The following is a 17,609-nucleotide window of genomic DNA, read 5'->3' on the forward strand; positions in this document are numbered from 1 at the left end:
GTGTTACAGCCGAGGTGTCAGTAGGGCTGCTTTCCTTTTTGGAGGTTCTGGGGAAGATCTATTTCTTTGCCTTTTTAAAAAATTTCTAGAAGTGCCTGCATTCCTTGGCTTGTGGCCATCTTTAAAATCAGCAGAGGCCAGCTGATTTTTTTTTTTAAGCTGCATCATTCTGACACTGATTTTCCTGCCTTCCTATTTCACTCATAGGAATCTTTGTGATTACCCTGGGCCCACCCAGATAATCCAGGATAATCTCTCCATTCTAAGGTCACCTGGTTAGCAACCTGAATTCCATCTTCAACTTTAATTCCTGCTTGCCATGTGAGGCTACATATTTTCAGGTTCCAGGAATTATAACTTGGACACCTTTGTGGTCCGTTATAGAGCCTCCCACAGCAAGGTTAAGTGGCTGCCCAACTCCTGAGTCAAAATCTTCCAATTTTCAAGCTCAAATACTATGTGAAAATAGCCATTTCCAATGTAATCCTTCCTTCTTTTCAGGATGTATGTGATCAGTTTAGAAGTCAAATGGAAAATGGACAACTTACTTGCACCCAAGAAAGTGACCCTGTCCAGGGTCCAGATGGCAGGACACATGGCAACATATGTGCTATGTGTAAGGAAAAACTGTGAGTTATTTTTCAAAAATGGGCCTTTAGTTGTGAGTCTTAAAGGAAATAATCATTTCTCATCAGCTTGAGAAAATGACAATTATTTTTAAAGTACACCTGAGGTGTTTGTTCACTTTAGTTGAAGCGTTTCTTCTCATGTTTTTCTTCAAGGGGAAGGGAAGCAGCCAAAAGAAAAACGAAAGAGCAGGACTACATGACAAACACAGTTGAAAAGAACAATGGAAAAGAGGTAATATATGTTAGATGTGCTTATACTTAAATTTGGATGATTGGTTGCAAGATTGATTCATTCAACAAATACTTATGGAATGCCTACTCTGTCCCAGTCGTTGTGGATATAATGATAAACAAGAAAGACACGGCCAGAACTTCAAAGAAACAGCATGGAATTCAATGCCCTAAGAGCAACTCTGATGCAATTACCACACATTTGCAGGAACAGTGGTAATTGTAAAATTATTGTTATTATCAAGTGGATTTTTTTTCTGAAGTTTTAAAACAATTAAGCAAATAGATGCCAAAATTACACACAAGAAAAAAAAGTATCAAAAGCTTGGAGCTCCAGATGATAAATTCTTGACTTGGCATTCTAGTGCCATCTTGTATTCAATTGGGGGTTTTAAAAATAAGGTTCAATGCTTTATGATAGCAGCACATAGAATATGACAACAGCACAATCTCTTCTAATCCATCTATGGACTTCAATTAGAAAAGTGAAATAGTGAAATTTCCCCAGGAAAGTTTTCCCATTAATGAGGCAACTTTTCATTAGTTCTATACTGACTACACAAAATGAAACATTAATAGTAATGTTCATTTTTGAAAAGCATGTTGGGAATTATGCATTTTGGTAGATGAATAGCTTTGAGAAAAGACTATTGTACAACTTCAAATGATCTCTACTGGATATCTATTCTATTTCTAATATTGATCACTTTTTTTCAAGTTTTAAAATATCTATTTTAGCAATTTCAAACAAGAAGAAATACTCTTTCAGCAGACCAGAAAGGCTCTTCACCCAACTTCCTCCCACTCCCCGTCCAAACCAAGTCCTTTTCCCAACAGCCTGGAATGCGATGCTGAACTTACTTATACTGATTATATACGTATGTAAATATAAATATGTAATTTTATACTTATTATATTTACATTGAGCCTAATGGGATTGCTTTTTTAGAGCTTTGCCAAGGTCAGGAGTAGAAAGAAGTAAAGAAGATATGAGAGCATGAAGTATATTCATTCACAAAGTGCAATCTTGAATTGGGTCCTAGAAGGGAGACTTTAGCACCTAATCTGATGACCCAAAAAAAGAAGAAAGAAAGGTATCAAACATGAATTTTATCTAATTATTTTCCCAAATCAAGTAGAATAATAGATGAGTTACACTAGTGAAATACATAGTAATTACATATTTCTAGTAAATTAGGCACTATACTAGGGATCCCTAAGCATGGAGAAGAGCTGTTCACAAAATCTGCTATTTTCCCCCCAGCTTTATTAAGCTATAGTTGACATAAAACATTATGTAAATTTGTGTACAATACATTGATTTGATAGACTTAAAGAATGTAAAATGATTACCATTATAGTGTTAGCTAACACCTCCATCACCTCACATAATTACCATTCCTTTTTTGTGGTGAGAATATTTAAGATCTACTCACCAACTTTGAGTATATAACACAGTATTATTAGCTATAATCACCATACCATATATTAGAGCCCCAGAACTTATCTTTTAACTAAAAGCTTGTACCCTTTGACCAATGTCTCCCATTTTCTCCAATACCATCCCCTGGTTAACGACCCTTCTATTCTCTGTTTCTATGAGTTCAGCTTTTTTAGATTCCACATATAAGTGATGTCATACAGTATTTGACTTTCTTTGTCTGACTTATTTAACTTAGCACAGTGCCCTCAGGATTCATCCAAGTTGTCACTAATGGAAGGATTTCCTTTTCTCATGACTGAATAATAGTCCATTGTCTGTGTCTGTGTCTGTGTGTGTGTGTGTGTGTGTGTGTGTGTGTGTGTGTGTGTGTGTGTCTTGGCTCTTGTGAATAATAAAATCTGTTTTTTTTCAGATTTTTATTGGAGTATAGTTGATTTACAATGTTGTATTAGTTTCAGGTATGCGGCAAAGTGAACGAGTTATACATATATCCACTCTTTGTTTTTAGATTCTTTTCCCATATAGGCCATTACAGAGTAGTGAGTAGAGTTCCCTGTGCTATACAGCAGGTTCTTATTAGTTATCTATTTTATATATAGTAGTGTGTATATGTCAATCCCAATCTCCCAATTTATCCCTCCCAAAATGTGTTATTTAAAAAAAAACATTTTACTGAAGTATAATAGTCATATAGAAAAAGTGTATATATCATAAGTGTACAGCTATTACTAAGTGATCATATCTGTGATATTAACACCAGATCAAGAAATAAGATATCACCAGCAGACCAGAAACCCGATCATGCTTCCTCCTGAATAACCTGGTTTTGAGCTGAGCTTTCTCTTGGGGAAGAAAACAACATTCATTATTCATTTTGTCATTTATTTAGCTATCATTTATGCATTCTACAAATAATTATTAAGCACCTACTATTTTCCAAGCATTACTGTGCATATGAGAACAATAGCCATAAACAAAACAGATACAACTCTCTACACTTATGGAGTTTATACTGGAAGAACACAGATCATAGATGATGCGAATAAATAAAATGTAATAGCAAGGGGGAAATAAAGTAGAAAAATGCTATAGTAAATGCTGGGATACAATTTTAAGTAGCTTGTACAGGAAAGAGCTCTCTGAGAAAGTGACATTTGCACCTCCTAAAGGGATCAATTCCATACATGTAAGTGAGGGGAGAACATTCCAAGAAGAGGAACAGCAAAGCCTTGAGGCAGGGATCACAGTACAGCAAGGAGCCCAGTACAGTTGACAGAGTGACCACAGAGACAGTTATAAAGGAGGCAATCATTAAAGTAACAGGAGGCCATCTTATGTAGGATTTTGTAGACCATTTTAAAGGCGTTAGCTATTATTCTGAATGAAGGTTTTGAAAAGAGCAGTGACGTGATGTGATTTATGTTTTGAAAGAATGCCTCTGCCTGCTGAATTGAAAATACACTGCAGAAGGACAAGAGAAAAAGCTAGACAGCTAGTTAGCCACAGCAGTAATCCACAGAGGCTGGTTTATACTATGGTGGTAGTGGTGGAGGTCATGAGAAGTGGATGAATCCTAGGTCTGTTTTGGAGGTGGAGAATTTGTTCAGAGTTGATGTGCTATGTAAGAAAAGAGAAGCATAATTCTGTCTTTGTTGCTTCTTTATAATCCTTTATTTTAGTAGTTCAATCTTGGGGCAGCAGATACCTGAAAAATACTAAGGATATACCTGGTTCAGTCCTACCTTTACCAGTGATTCTTAGAAGGGGCTTGTCTAAACTCTCCCTGAATTATCTCTATTGATAAGGAACTCACCAGAGTCTAAAACAGTCCCTTTAGATGTTTGAATTATTTAACAAAACAAATTAGAAAATACTTCTTTATGCCTCTGAAATAATTATCAACAGACTACTATTACATTTTCTATTTCTTCTCAGAAAGTGGTTTTCAAGGAATTTGTTAATTCCATCTAAGTGGTCAAATTTATTGGCACACAGTTATTAATAACATTTCCACATTATCCTTTTAATATCTATATTTATATAGTGTACCACTTTTTATTTTTAATATTGCTAATGTGTGTTTCTTGCATTTTGTCAATTTTGTAAATAGTTTATCGATTTATTAATCTTTTCACACAACCAATGTTTGGCTTTGTTCTGTTTTCTATTTCATAAATTTCTTTTCTTTATTATTTGTTTTCTTCTATTTCCTCTGAGCTTAATTTGCTTATTATTTGCTAGTTTCTTGAAATGGAGGTTTATTGATTTTAAAACTTTTTATGTATTTACTTAAAACTCTCCTTCAAATCACTGAGTTAGCTACTGAGTTTTGATATTTTGTATTTTCATTATCATTCAGTTCAAAACACTTCTACATTCCATTATGATTAGAGTCATGAGTTCTTTAGAAGTGTGTTGCTTAATTTCTAAATACTGAGGAATTTTATAGCTATCATATTTATTACTATAATTATTCCACTGTGATCCTAAAACTTACATTTTATGACTTCAATTTTGAAATTTATCAACACTGGCTTAATGACCCAGAATATGGTCTATTTTGGCAACAACTTCATGTCCACTTGAAAGGAATGTATAGTCTGCAGCTGTCAGATACAGAGGTCTATAAATGTCATTTAGGTCAAGCTGGTTAATTTTGTTTTTCAAATATTATACATTGATATTTTTTGTCTGGGGTATCAATTATAAAAAGAAGTATGTTAATATTTCCATTTATGTTTGCAAATTTGCCTATTTCTCCCTCAGTCAATTTTTGCCTCAGATATTTTGAAACTATAGGTACATAAATGTTTGGGATTGTTAATTACTGAACTTATTATTTTATAATTAGAAATTCTCTTCTTTATCTCTGCTATTACTTCTTGTCCTAAATTCTACTTTGTGGGATATTAATATAGATATACCACCTTTTGTATGATGAGTGTTTGCATGTATATATTTTCCATCCTTTTACTTTTAACCTACTGGTTGAAATATAAAGATATAGTTAAAGAATCATTAGAGAAATGCAAATCAAAACTACAATGAGGTATCACCTCACACCGATCAGAATGGCCATCATCAAAATATCTACAAATAATAAATGCTGGAGAGGGTGTGGAGAAAAGGGAACCCTCTTGCACTGTTGGTGGGAATGTAAATTGATACAGCCACTATGGAGAACAGTATGGAGGTTCCTTAAAAAACTAAAAATAGCACTACCATATGACCCAGCAATCCCACTACTGGGCATATACCCCGAGAAAACCATAATTCAAAAAGAGTCATGTACCACTATGTTCATTGCAGCTCTATTTACAATAGCCAGGACATGGAGCAACCTAAGTGCCCATTGACAGATGAATGCATAAAGATGTGGCACATATATACATTGGAATATTACTCAGCCATAAAAAGAAATGAAATTGAGTTATTTGTAGTGAGGTGGATGGACCTAGAGTCTGTCATACAGAGTGAAGTAAGTCAGAAAGGGAAAAGCAAATACTGTATGCTAACACATATACACATATATATGGAACGTAAAAAAAAAAGGTTTTGAAGAACCTAGGGGAGGGACAGGAATAAAGACGCAGACGTAGAGAATGGACTTGAGGACACAGGGAGGGGGAAGGGTAAGCTGGGACGAAGTGAGAGAGTGGCATGGACATATATACACTACCAAATGTAAAATAGATAGCTAGTGGGAAGCAGCCACATAGCACAGGGAGATCAGCTCGGTGCTTTGCAACCACCTAGAGGGGTGGGATAGGGAGGGTGGGAGGGAGATGCAGAGGGAGGAGAAATGGAGATATACATATAAGTATAGCTGATTCACTTTGTTATATAGCAGAAACTAACACACCATTGTAAAGCAATTATACTCCAATAAAGATGTTAAAAATAGTTATTATTAAAAAAAGATATAAAGTATACTTCTTGTAAATATTATAAATTGAGTCATTTTGTTTCTTCAGTCTGATAATGTCTGTTCTTTAACTGAAGTACTTGGTCCTATTAATATTTAATGTAATTATTGACACCACTGAATTTTAGTCTTTCATAATCCTATTTTTAAAATTTCTCTGTGTTTTTTTCCCTTTGGTCCTACTTTAAGATTAATAAAGTTGTTGTTATTATTATTATCATCATCATCATTATTAAACTCACACTTCCAAAAGACTAGCAACAACAAATAATGTTCCTTCTTCTACATGAAAAATCTATGTATTTTTCACCTTGGGAAACATACTGACAACTAACATATACTGAGCACTTAGTGTGTGCCAAACACTGTATTATGTATGCATATAAATGCATTATCTGATTTGATTCCCTAAAACAAATGAGGCAAGAGCTATAATTATTCATGTTTTTCAGATGAGAAACTAAGGCTCAGAGAAGTCAGATAAATCACTTCTCTAATTAGTGGCAGAGCTGGGACTCAAAAACCCATATGGTTACCCAGCATTTACCTCTGAGTCTCTCCTTTCTAGATTGTATATAACCAGTGTCTTCATTTAAGAAAGAAAAAAGGGATATTATTTCTTGCATGGTAGTTTTTGTCCTATGGGCATACCTCAGTTTATCTGTGCCCAGTATCATGTAGGATTTCTGTTTTCTTATTGCTTTGTTTTTCCTTGTATCTTGGTTTAGCTACTTAACTTCCCTAGTAAAAAGAAGCCAAATCTAGGAGGTTAAATCTACCTAACAGTGGTGTGAAACGAATATGTGAGTTTGTATAACCTATGTTACAGTTCCTTTACTAACCATTTATTCATACATGATTGAGGAAATCAAGAGGTTTTCCCCAAGCTCATATCTCTTGAGTGCCATTGAGCAAATGTACTTTATGTTTTGCTTGTTCAGAACTCTGAGATGTGCAAACACTACCGAGTATTACCCAGGATGGGTTACCTTTGTCCAATGGATTTACAGCCTGTCTGTGGTGATGATGGCCAGACATACGGCAATCCTTGCAGGCTCTGTCATGAAAATCTGTAAGTATACAAGTCCAATGAATCCATCTTCCAGTGTAGAGGCTCTTGATGACAGTGCTGACCCACAGCAGTGTACTGATATGAATGTGAGGTGTGTTGCAGACAATTTACTAATCGTAGCAGTTAAAATTCAAATGTTGTGAATGATCTTATTCATGCATAAAATAGAGAGGATTTAAGGTTATCCCTTTAATAAAACTGTTCATATAGTTTACTGAGTGGAAGAGAAAGGAAAAAGTGGTGGGGTTACAATAATTAGAGAAAATCTAAGCCCATGTGCACTCATGGGAGCGTGAACATCATCTACCCTTCGTGTAAAGAGAAAAAAGTTGAAAATCATTGCGATACAGAGTCAGCCCAGCCTCTAATCTCTAATGGCCTTATGACTACCTGATAGTCACAGATTTCCCATCCTCTCCAAGTCTTCTTGGAGCAGGAAGTGCTATCGTGCAGAAGAAAGCACACTGGAGCAACCGGCAGACCTATTCTCAATTTATCACAATCTATCTGCAGGCATATTATCTCATCCTGAGATTCACTTTCTTCCCTGGAAAACTTGAGATAGTTCTCTGGGCCAGCTGACTTCACAGGATTATTGAGAAGAATAGCGATTTTTATTTTAGTTAAATACAAGGAATTTGTTTTAATACTTTAATTATTGGTTGTAGATTTGTTGTTGCTTTTCTGCTCGAATGCTATTTACTCTCACCTCCATTCACATTCTTCACCTGTTCCCAGCCTTCATTTGACCAGCTTTAAATAAGGGCATGGTGGCAAATCTTGACTTTTCTACCCCACCCCACCTCAGACTTACATTGCAGTCCATATATGTTCATTCTCTCCTTCTTAGAACACTGTAAGCAAGGCCCAGAATTTGAGGATGGGACTGATATTCCTGCTTTTCAATCCCAGGAAAATATCTGAATTTACATTTATTTCCTTTTAAATCAACTAACTCACAAAAGCAAGAGCCATTCTGCAGTTCATATACATAGACTAAAATCTGAATATGAGTGCTTTATGTGTTATATCTGTAAGTCAGTCACTTTCATATTCACAGTTTCACTGAATCCTCACTGCTCACTACAGAGTGGTATCATCTTCATTGCACAGATGGTTAATCTGAGGCTCAGAGTCCAGGTAATTTGTTTAAAATGACAAAGCTAGGAAGTAGATCAGACTGGATTTTAATCTTGTTGATTTGGGTCTAAACACAGTTTTCTTTTCTCTCCACTACACTACTGTTATATCCAAGGCAGTAGTTCCTTAAACATTTGGGGAGCAAAGATTCCTTTGATAATATAGAGAAAGTTACCTCTTTCCACAAAGGAAAAGAAAATGCTGAAACATTAAAAATCTGTATGCATAATATCTGTGGGCACATAAATCTCTTGAGATCTATCCATGGATCTTACAGAGTTTTAATAATTAAGGAATCTTAATTCTTAAATGTCTTAAATGTTTAAGGAATGAGTACAACCATTCATGAATCTGTTGCTATATATGTCTTATTTTCACCCCAGAAATCCTTCAACTTCTCTTTATTGTAAATGTCAGGCCCTAAGTTATCCATCCAGTGCTCTACAAGCATTCCATTCACTGTATAAACCCACAGTAAGTTTACTCAAGGGAGCTTCAGAAATTACAGAAATGCCCATAATAAAAATATTGATAAAGGCTTGTTTAGCTAAAGAACTGTGAGTATACATTAGGAAGAGAAGATTCAGGCTAACCCAGGCAAGATGGAACATTATTGGTTTCCATGGTCTTAGAGGAAGTTATAGGGAAGCAGTTTCAACTTGCACAATGTTCAAAGACAAAATGAACTGTCCTGATAGACAGTGAGTTTCCTATCACCAGAGCAAACAAGTAGATGTTTGCTATATAATATTTCTTACGAGAAAGGCATTAAAATTCATCTTTTAAGATTCTTTCCAACTATTGATATAAAATTCATACTCTATGATCATATATTGTTATATTTTATAACATACATATAGAATTTATATATATTTATATAAAGTACATTTTACAAAATATATTCTATTTTATAATCTCCAAGTCACATTATAGGTATCCAATAAAGTCAAACTTCTCTCTGGGATCCGGTTTTCCCATCTATAAAATAATGGCTTTTGCTCTAGATGATCTCCAAGTTTATTTCTGACATTCAACAATTCCATGACTGTATAGTGTACAGGAGAATGAAATGTGATGAAATAGATCCAGGCCTGGAGCACAAATCTGGGGCTCAATCAGGAGAGAGAGAATAAACCTGAATGATGCCTACTGGAAAATAGTTGAATGCAGATCCCGGCCCCTACCCCTAATTTCAGTTCTGGTTTGATGCCCAAATGTCATATTGATCCTTGGTTGTGTTTTGTCTTTTTTTTTCATTATAACTTTGAGTTTTCCCATCTTTGAAACTTCCTCTTCTGTTTTAGAATACGCCAAACTAATATACGCATACGCAGTGAAGGAAAGTGTGAGGAGAGCAACCCAGAAACAACACCTCTCAGCATGCCAGCATCTGTAAGTACACCGGTGTTCATGATTACAGTGTCAGAACCAGGTGGTTCTGCTTCTGTTCTCTTGAACTGAGTGATGGACAGTTCTCTGGCCAGGGAAATGATACTAGGTTAGATAACCCCAGAATTGGTCAAATCTTCGTTGTGAAGATAAGTGATTACTGAAATATGTGGAAATAAAAATATAGTAGTTAACATTTTTAAATGTTTACAGTTTACTGGGATCAATGACAGACTATGAGCAATGTACATAATGTAACACTTCTGCAGAGTTGATTTTATTTTCTGTGATCTGCAATACAAAGATGAGACAGAGACCAAGCGAGGTCAGATACTGAAAGAAGTGGACTTAAACCTTATATCCTCGTATCAATACTTTGCATTAAGCTGTTTACCAACATGAAAAGTTGCCTTTTTCATTTAAATCCCTACAAGGATGTTATGACACACATTACAGTACTTTCACCTTATCTGAGGTTTTTCTTTCCATGGTTGTAGTTACCCAAGGTCCAAAAATACTAAATGGAAAATTCCAAAAATAAACAACTCACAAGTTTTAAATTATGTGCTGTTCTGAGTAGCATGATGAGATCCTGTACCGTCCTGCTCCATCTCACCTTTTTCCAGCATAGCCCACCTCTTAGTCACTTACTAGCCATCTAGGTTATCAGATCAACTGTCATGACATCACAGTCTTTTGTTCAAATAACCCTTATTTGAAGGAATAATGCCCCCAGAGTGCAAGAGTAGTGACACTGGCAATTTGTATATGCCAAAGAAAAGCCCAAAAGTTCTTCTTCTATGTGCAAAGTAAAAGTTCTCACCTTAATAAGGGGGAAAAAAAATATTGTGTGCTGAGGTACTCAGACCTTTGGTAAGAATGAATCTTCTATCCACGAAATTGTGAAGAAGGAAAAAGAAATTTATGTTAGTTTTGCTGCTCCACCTCAAAGTGCACAAGTTACAGCCACATTGTGTGATAAGTGCTTAGTTAAGATGGAAAAGGCATTAGATTTGTGGGTGGAAGACATGAATAGAAAATGTGTTCTGACTGGTGGCAAGGTGCTGGGCCAGAAAGCATCAAGCCTCTACCAAGACTTCAGCAAGGGATGCCGTGAAATCAGTGACACCAAGCCATTTACTACAAGTAAAGTATGGTTACACAGATTCAGGAATAGATTTGGACTGAAAAATATAAAAATTACTGGAGTGGCTACGTCTGCCATTGAAGAAGCTGCTGCCACATTTCTGACAGAGTTGAAAAGGTTGATTAAAGAGAAAGGATGTCATACAAAACAAGTCTTCAATTACAATGAGGCTCCTCTGAAAGAAGATACCCAACAGAACCTGCATTCATAACAGTGCAAAGGAGGCACCAAGGCATAAAACGTGGAAAGCCAGATTAACTCTGGTACATACCACAGGGCATATGATTAAGCCAGGCATAGTATACAGAGTGAAGAACCCACTTGCTCTCAAAAACAAAAATTATCTGCCTGTGTTCTGATACCATCATCAGAAAGCATGGGTGACAGCCATCTTGTTTATGGAATGATACCACCAATGCTTCAACCCAGAAGTGAAAAAATACTTGGAAGAGGAAGGCTTGGAATTTAAAGTCCTCCTAATAACAGACAATGCACCTGGCCATCCTGAATCTATTTGCTATGAAAATGAAAATTTCAAGGTTGTATTTTTGCTTCTATATATAACCTCATGACTTCAGCCCCTTGACCAGGGCATCATTCAATTTGTCAAGGTCACATACACCCGCCTGGTATTTGATCAGCAATTGATGCAGACCCTAATCTGGACAAAATGCACTGCTGGAAACCATTCACTATTGCTGACACAATAACATTCCTCGAAGCTGCAATGGATAAATTAGACCTAGAAACTGTAAATGCCTGCTGGAAAAATGTATGAAGTCATGAATGATTTTAAAGGCTTCCTGGGGATCAATGGAGAAGTTAGGAAAATCATTCACAGGGCAAGACAAGTAGACAGAGAAGGATATTCTGACATGCTCGATGAAGTGGAAGAACATATTGAAGGCCACTGAGAAGTGTTAAAGACTGAGGAATTGGAAGAACTTACTGAGTCATCTACAGAGGGAGAAGAAGATGAAATTGAAGCAGAACCAGCAATGTGAACATTACCAAAATTTGCCAAAGTGTTTCAAATTGCACAGATATTAAAGGAAAAAATTATGGAATATGATCCTTGGATGGAACACAGCATTAAAGTCACCCGTATGATCACCAAAGGATTACAACCTTTGCAGCAACACTTTGATGAGTTAGAAAAAAAGAGTGACGCCTTCCGATTACAATGTCCTTCCAAAAGTTTTTGGCAAAAAAATCCTTCAGCTATCAAAGATTCCCAACCATTGACATTATCTGCTCCTGTCATCCAGACGTCAACATCGTCATAGTTTGATGGATTACCTGAAGCAGATGATCCTCCTTACCTATTCAGAAGGTCAATGGTAGCCTAATGCTATGTCACAGTACCTATGTCATTCACCTCAATCTCATCACATAGGCACTGTATTATCTCATATCACCACAAGAAGGGGTGAGTACAGTGCAATAAGATATTTGAGAGAGAGAGAGAGAGAGAGAGAGAGGACCACATTCACATAACTTTATAATTGTTCTATTTTATTATTGTTGTTGTTAATCTCTAACTGTGCCTAATTTATAAATTAAACTTTATCAGAGGTATGTATGTATAGGAAAAAAACATAGTATATATGGGGTTGGGTGCTATCTGTGGTTTCAGGCATCCACTGGGGATCTTGGAACATATATCCCGAGGGTAAGGAAGACCAATGTGTTGAGTTTAACATTCTCCCTGGTGATGGCATTTGAGGAATCTCTTCCTCAGGCAAGATGATATGTGACCTGGGGAAAAAACTAGGAATTTTCAAATAAGAGAAAACTTTTTGTCACCAGATAAATATGGGTTCAGAGTTTTTGATGTTTTTCATATGAGACCTTTGGCAAATCACCTAAATACGTAAACCAAAGCTCTCACTGAGTTATTGAAAATATTTAATAAATACTTTTAAGCATTTGGCCCAGTGTTTAAAAAGCAATGGCAAAAAAAAAAAAAAAAAGCAATGGCATTTATTATTATTATCAGGCCTAGGAGCCTAAAGTATGAATGTAGAGAAACAGACCCTGGCACAATGCTTATTTCTTTTAAATAATTTTAATAAATTTATATTTGGTATTAAAATATACTTATCTTTAATAAAACAATATTTTAATAAGTTAAGATTTGATAGCTAGTTATTATTATTCACAACTGTTCTTACTCTATTCCACTGGCACAGAAAGCTTTGGCAATAATGGAATTAAAGACAATTCTGCCAGACGTGAGGATCTTAAGCAATACTAGATGAGACCATATTCAAGAACTCAGCGAGCCTTGATATGGGAAAGTGGAAAAACAAGAGCTATAAGCTAGGTGTTTCTGGTTTCACACTGGCAGCTGGAACGCAGGGTAGGAGGCAGGGTACTGGAATGAAGTCAGGAGACCTTCACTGTTTTCTCATGTGGGTTAAAAAAGTCATTTATCTACTCTGGGCATTACACATATATAAAGAGAGGTTTTAAACTTTTGCTCTAGTCCCTATGTTGTGTTGGCTATCTTCTTATCTTATTAGATATAAACTGTTAGTGGTCTGCTTCTCATTTTATTGCCAGAATATCCTGTCTCCCCATCTTAAAAACATACCTGGTCATGTACATCTCAAACAGGGAGGTAAAAATAATCTTTATGCAAGTCTTATAGACCACACCTTAGACTATGCCTTGCTGTAATCTCATGTAGACAACATGATGCAAACTACTTTATGAGGAATTTGCCATAGAATAATACTTATAAGATGTATTTATTCAAATAATGAAGCATCTTGCCAGAGCTAAGAACAAAAGGTTTTGCAACTTCCTTCCTTTCATTTTGGGGTGTTTTTTTTCTCGCTAGAGTTATATAACAGGCATTATTAATGACAGGGATTATTTATGGTTTTATCTGATGGAACAAATCATTAGAGCAAGAGGTGTCCTGGGCATGGGTTCAATTCCTGCTGTATGATTCAATTATGTGATATTGGATACCCCAAGGTGATATGGGTGGGTCATGGCTCAGGACTGCTCTGATAACCATTATGGGTGTAAATCCTGGAGGCTGGAAACTATTGCCTAAACCTTGTTCCTCTGTAGAAGATTCTCTAAGAGAGTCTGGAATCCCAAGAATGAATAAAAGGCCTGGCAGTCACAACTTTCCTGGAAAAATAGACTGAAAATCCTACTTTTACTTCCTATTCTACGAGGTACCTTTCATTATCCAGTAACTACTAAGATTAATTTAATATAGAGCTTTATCTGCTCTTTCCTTCTGCGTCCTCACAGTAAATCTGTTTTTAGGGCAGGGATCATTATCTTTCCCACTTTACAGAAAATCAGCCTGGGAGAAATCCTGCAATTTACCAAAGTTAATCAGTATTTGTTCGGGGTCCACTGTAGCCCTGACTTCATTTCTTGTGCTCTGCCACCATCCTTTAGTTGTCAGGAGATTCTGAAAACCAAGGGCTCTAGAAAAGGCATTATCTCAATTAAATAAAGATTAGCTACACTGGAAGGAAATTCCTATGTTAAGAAAAATACCAGTACTGTTTTCTGAGATGAATAAATGACTATTCTCAATTCCATGACAAAGATTTTCCAGGATTCAACAAGACCATAGCTTGCCAACTCAAATCAAAGGAAGCCTGATGGGGTTAATGTGAGAACTAAAATGGAGGTTTGAGTTTGGAATAATAATGCTGCTAGTGTTCCAGGTAGTACCAGCAGACAAGATGCAGTTACCTTTTTAAAAAATTTAAACGTTGATTTAATGTTTTAAATGTTGATTTCAAGAATATACAACTACATGGATGAGTCAGGCAGGAAGACAGCTGATTAAAATCTCATGGCCTAAAACAAACTATAATAGTAAAGCATTAATTGTTAGAGGAATTAGACTTAAGTCCTGACCAAATGTGACATCTTGGCAAGTCAGTGAACTTCTCTGAAGTTTAATTTATTCCTTTGTGAAAAGATGTGAATGACACCTTCCTTTTTTCATTACCATGACGGTCTCATGTAATCAAGAGCAGAGTTCATTTTTGTATCCACCTCAACAGGTAGTATATACTAGATACTCAATAAATACTCACTGAATCAACTGAATAAAATGTGAAAGTGATTTGAAATTGTGCATTCTTAGCAGAATGCAGGAATCTATGGATTTCTTTGACTATGTTATTACCATCATAAATGTATAGCCTGCATTTCTACAACGTCTTTGAGTTTCTAACATCTAACCTACCCATCTTCTCTTGTAGGTCAAATGATGAAAGAGTTGGTGAAAGCCATGAGGGAAAAATGTGTATTCCAATTCTGAATTGCCTACCTTCACCATCTGTATATACAAAGAATTCTTCAGAGCTCGTCTTATTTACTATAGAAAACAATACAGAACTGTTGGGGGAATGGACTCACTGACTTTCAGTCTTTTCCATCTCTTTCCTCCTAGATTCTGTGATCTGAGGGCACAGAGACATCTTCACCCAGTCTGTGCTGTAGAAACCTCCTGATCACAATGCTGTCTGTCCAACTGCTTGTTCAATAAAAGTAAACCCCGCAGAACGCCATTTCTGGGATTTCTTTGTCACTGCCTGGAAAATAGGAACTTGTTTTTGCAGAAGCTGAATGAACTCTACCTTTTTGTTTTTCTAAGCCTATAGGTGGATGGAGAATGCTTTCTTCAAATTCAAGTTGCTGTCACGGCTGGGAAGGAATGTCTAGAAGAGAGGTGGGGATGTAGGGGTTCCCAGGCAGCCAACAGCTATATAAAGCCAAACCAGATATGAATCAATAATTCATAATTTCCTGTATCAGGGCCTTGGACCCATACATAGTCTGGGGGAAGACCAAGGCAACAAGAGTTACCAAGCCCCATGTCAAGTGCTCAAGAGCTACATGTATTATAGCTAGAGGCTACTAAACTAGACAACGACCTAATACACATGAGAAATCCACCAGAGAATATAAGCACTAGATAGTGGATGGAACACGTATAAGCTCCTGCCTCAATGCTGAAACACTCTCATGCTCAGAACCTTGCTACTGGTGTCCTGTGACAGTATCTAGTTACATTGTTCACTTGCAGATTCCAGGCTAATGCTGAACACACTGTAGATGGAGGAAGCTGTGGGGAATCCACCATGCTTCTAGTTGTTCTCAGCTCTAGAACTGTGCTGGGAATGGCAGGCCTACTTGGATTTGGGGAGTTAATTTTTGTATTGATTCCTCTGCCCTTTTTCTTTTAGATAAGTTGCCACTAGGCCCATTATAGTAGGATTTTATGATCTTTGTCCTCTTTAACTGAGTGAAGATAAATCATTCCCTATTTTTTTTTCTTTTTATGTTATCATTAAGAAAAAAGAAAGAAGACTTGTAAATCATTTTTCAAGCAGGAAAACACAGAGCCATTTCAGAAAAAAAAAAAATGAGAAAACAATGTTGCTATTTTCTTTGGTAATTCCAGGACATACAGAATGGGTTTACAGATACTATAACATCTGAGATTGTATCTCCTTCTTGGTTATTTCTAGGAAATCCAGAAATACCATTTTCCTGGCCAAGACATATGATTTTTGAGAAGTAGTCACTTTATGTCATTTTGAATATTTTATTGAGATAACAACAACAAGCCCCCTGGACTGCCTTCCTCATTATTATTTTGATTATGATTATCAGGTAATATGCACAGAAGACTATGTTCTCTCACACTCAAGGCTTAAGCAACCCTTGATAATAATTCTGAGCACCAGGGAGAAAGTGTGGCTCAGGGATATGGTGAGGTGAAGGATAGGGTGGTCTAGAACAGGATGAGACACAGGAATGGAGAAAATTCCAGGGACCCAGTCAAAGTCAAGGGTGAAGAGGGGGACAGAGGTCAGGGATGAAATGAGAACCAAGGAAAATAAAGCAGGGAATGGACTGAGGCTCTGGGATTGGGGTTAAGAGTGTGAATGTGTTGAACACATTACTTGAGATTAAAAAAAAAACAACTGAAAGTTGTTTATTTTGGAGACACAATCTGGAGGCAAATATAAAATGTCATCTGTGTCAAAATGGTCACAACAAAATAGCTGTATTAACTATCAAGTAAACTGATTTTTGAGTTGCTTCCTGAGTTACATCTTGACATCCGAATGGGAGGTAAATGAAAACCAGACCCATCTTACTGATGTTTCACAAACCAGCCCTAAAATTCTAAACCGGGAAGTGACAAATGATCCTGAGATGGACCTAAAGAAGGCCAGACTATTTCTATCACCTCTTCCTGGTCACTACCACAGACTTACGCATTTCTCTATAACTATACTTCAGATTCCACTTTCAGAATGTGGGTTTTCATAGAAGTACCACTGTTAAACTCCTTATTTTTTCATGTCAGGAACTCACCTGAAGTCTCCCTCTCTCTCTCAAGGCTTCAGAAACAAGTACAGAGAGCACTTGTATAGACTACAGGTCAGAAAACTTTTTCACTAAAGAGCTAGATAGACTTTGTGGGATAAACAACCTCTGTCACAACCACTCAATGCTGCTGTTGTGTTAATATAATGAATTTACATTATGTAAATTCATATGCATAGCTATGTTCCAATAAAACTGTATTTATAAAAACAGGTGGTGGGCCAAGTTTGACCTGTAGGCTGTAA

The 17,609-nt window shown here is 36.4% G+C and overlaps 1 protein-coding gene across 1 annotated transcript in view; it reads left to right on the forward strand.

Annotated features, from left to right (window-relative positions):
- Positions 1–15,528, forward strand: part of SPINK5 (serine peptidase inhibitor Kazal type 5) — a 69,797-nt gene extending 54,269 nt beyond the window's left edge. The window contains exons 21-26 of the mRNA XM_060143921.1: positions 502–629; positions 783–861; positions 7,171–7,301; positions 9,746–9,833; positions 14,062–14,171; positions 15,225–15,528. Coding sequence (XP_059999904.1) covers positions 502–629; positions 783–861; positions 7,171–7,301; positions 9,746–9,833; positions 14,062–14,073 — 438 coding nt within the window. The 3' untranslated portion in view covers positions 14,074–14,171; positions 15,225–15,528. The remainder of the gene's footprint in view (positions 1–501; positions 630–782; positions 862–7,170; positions 7,302–9,745; positions 9,834–14,061; positions 14,172–15,224) is intronic.
- The last annotated feature ends 2,081 nt before the right edge of the window (positions 15,529–17,609 follow it).

Source organism: Lagenorhynchus albirostris, chromosome 3, assembly GCF_949774975.1.
Source record: "Lagenorhynchus albirostris chromosome 3, mLagAlb1.1, whole genome shotgun sequence".
NCBI lineage: Eukaryota > Metazoa > Chordata > Mammalia > Artiodactyla > Delphinidae > Lagenorhynchus > Lagenorhynchus albirostris.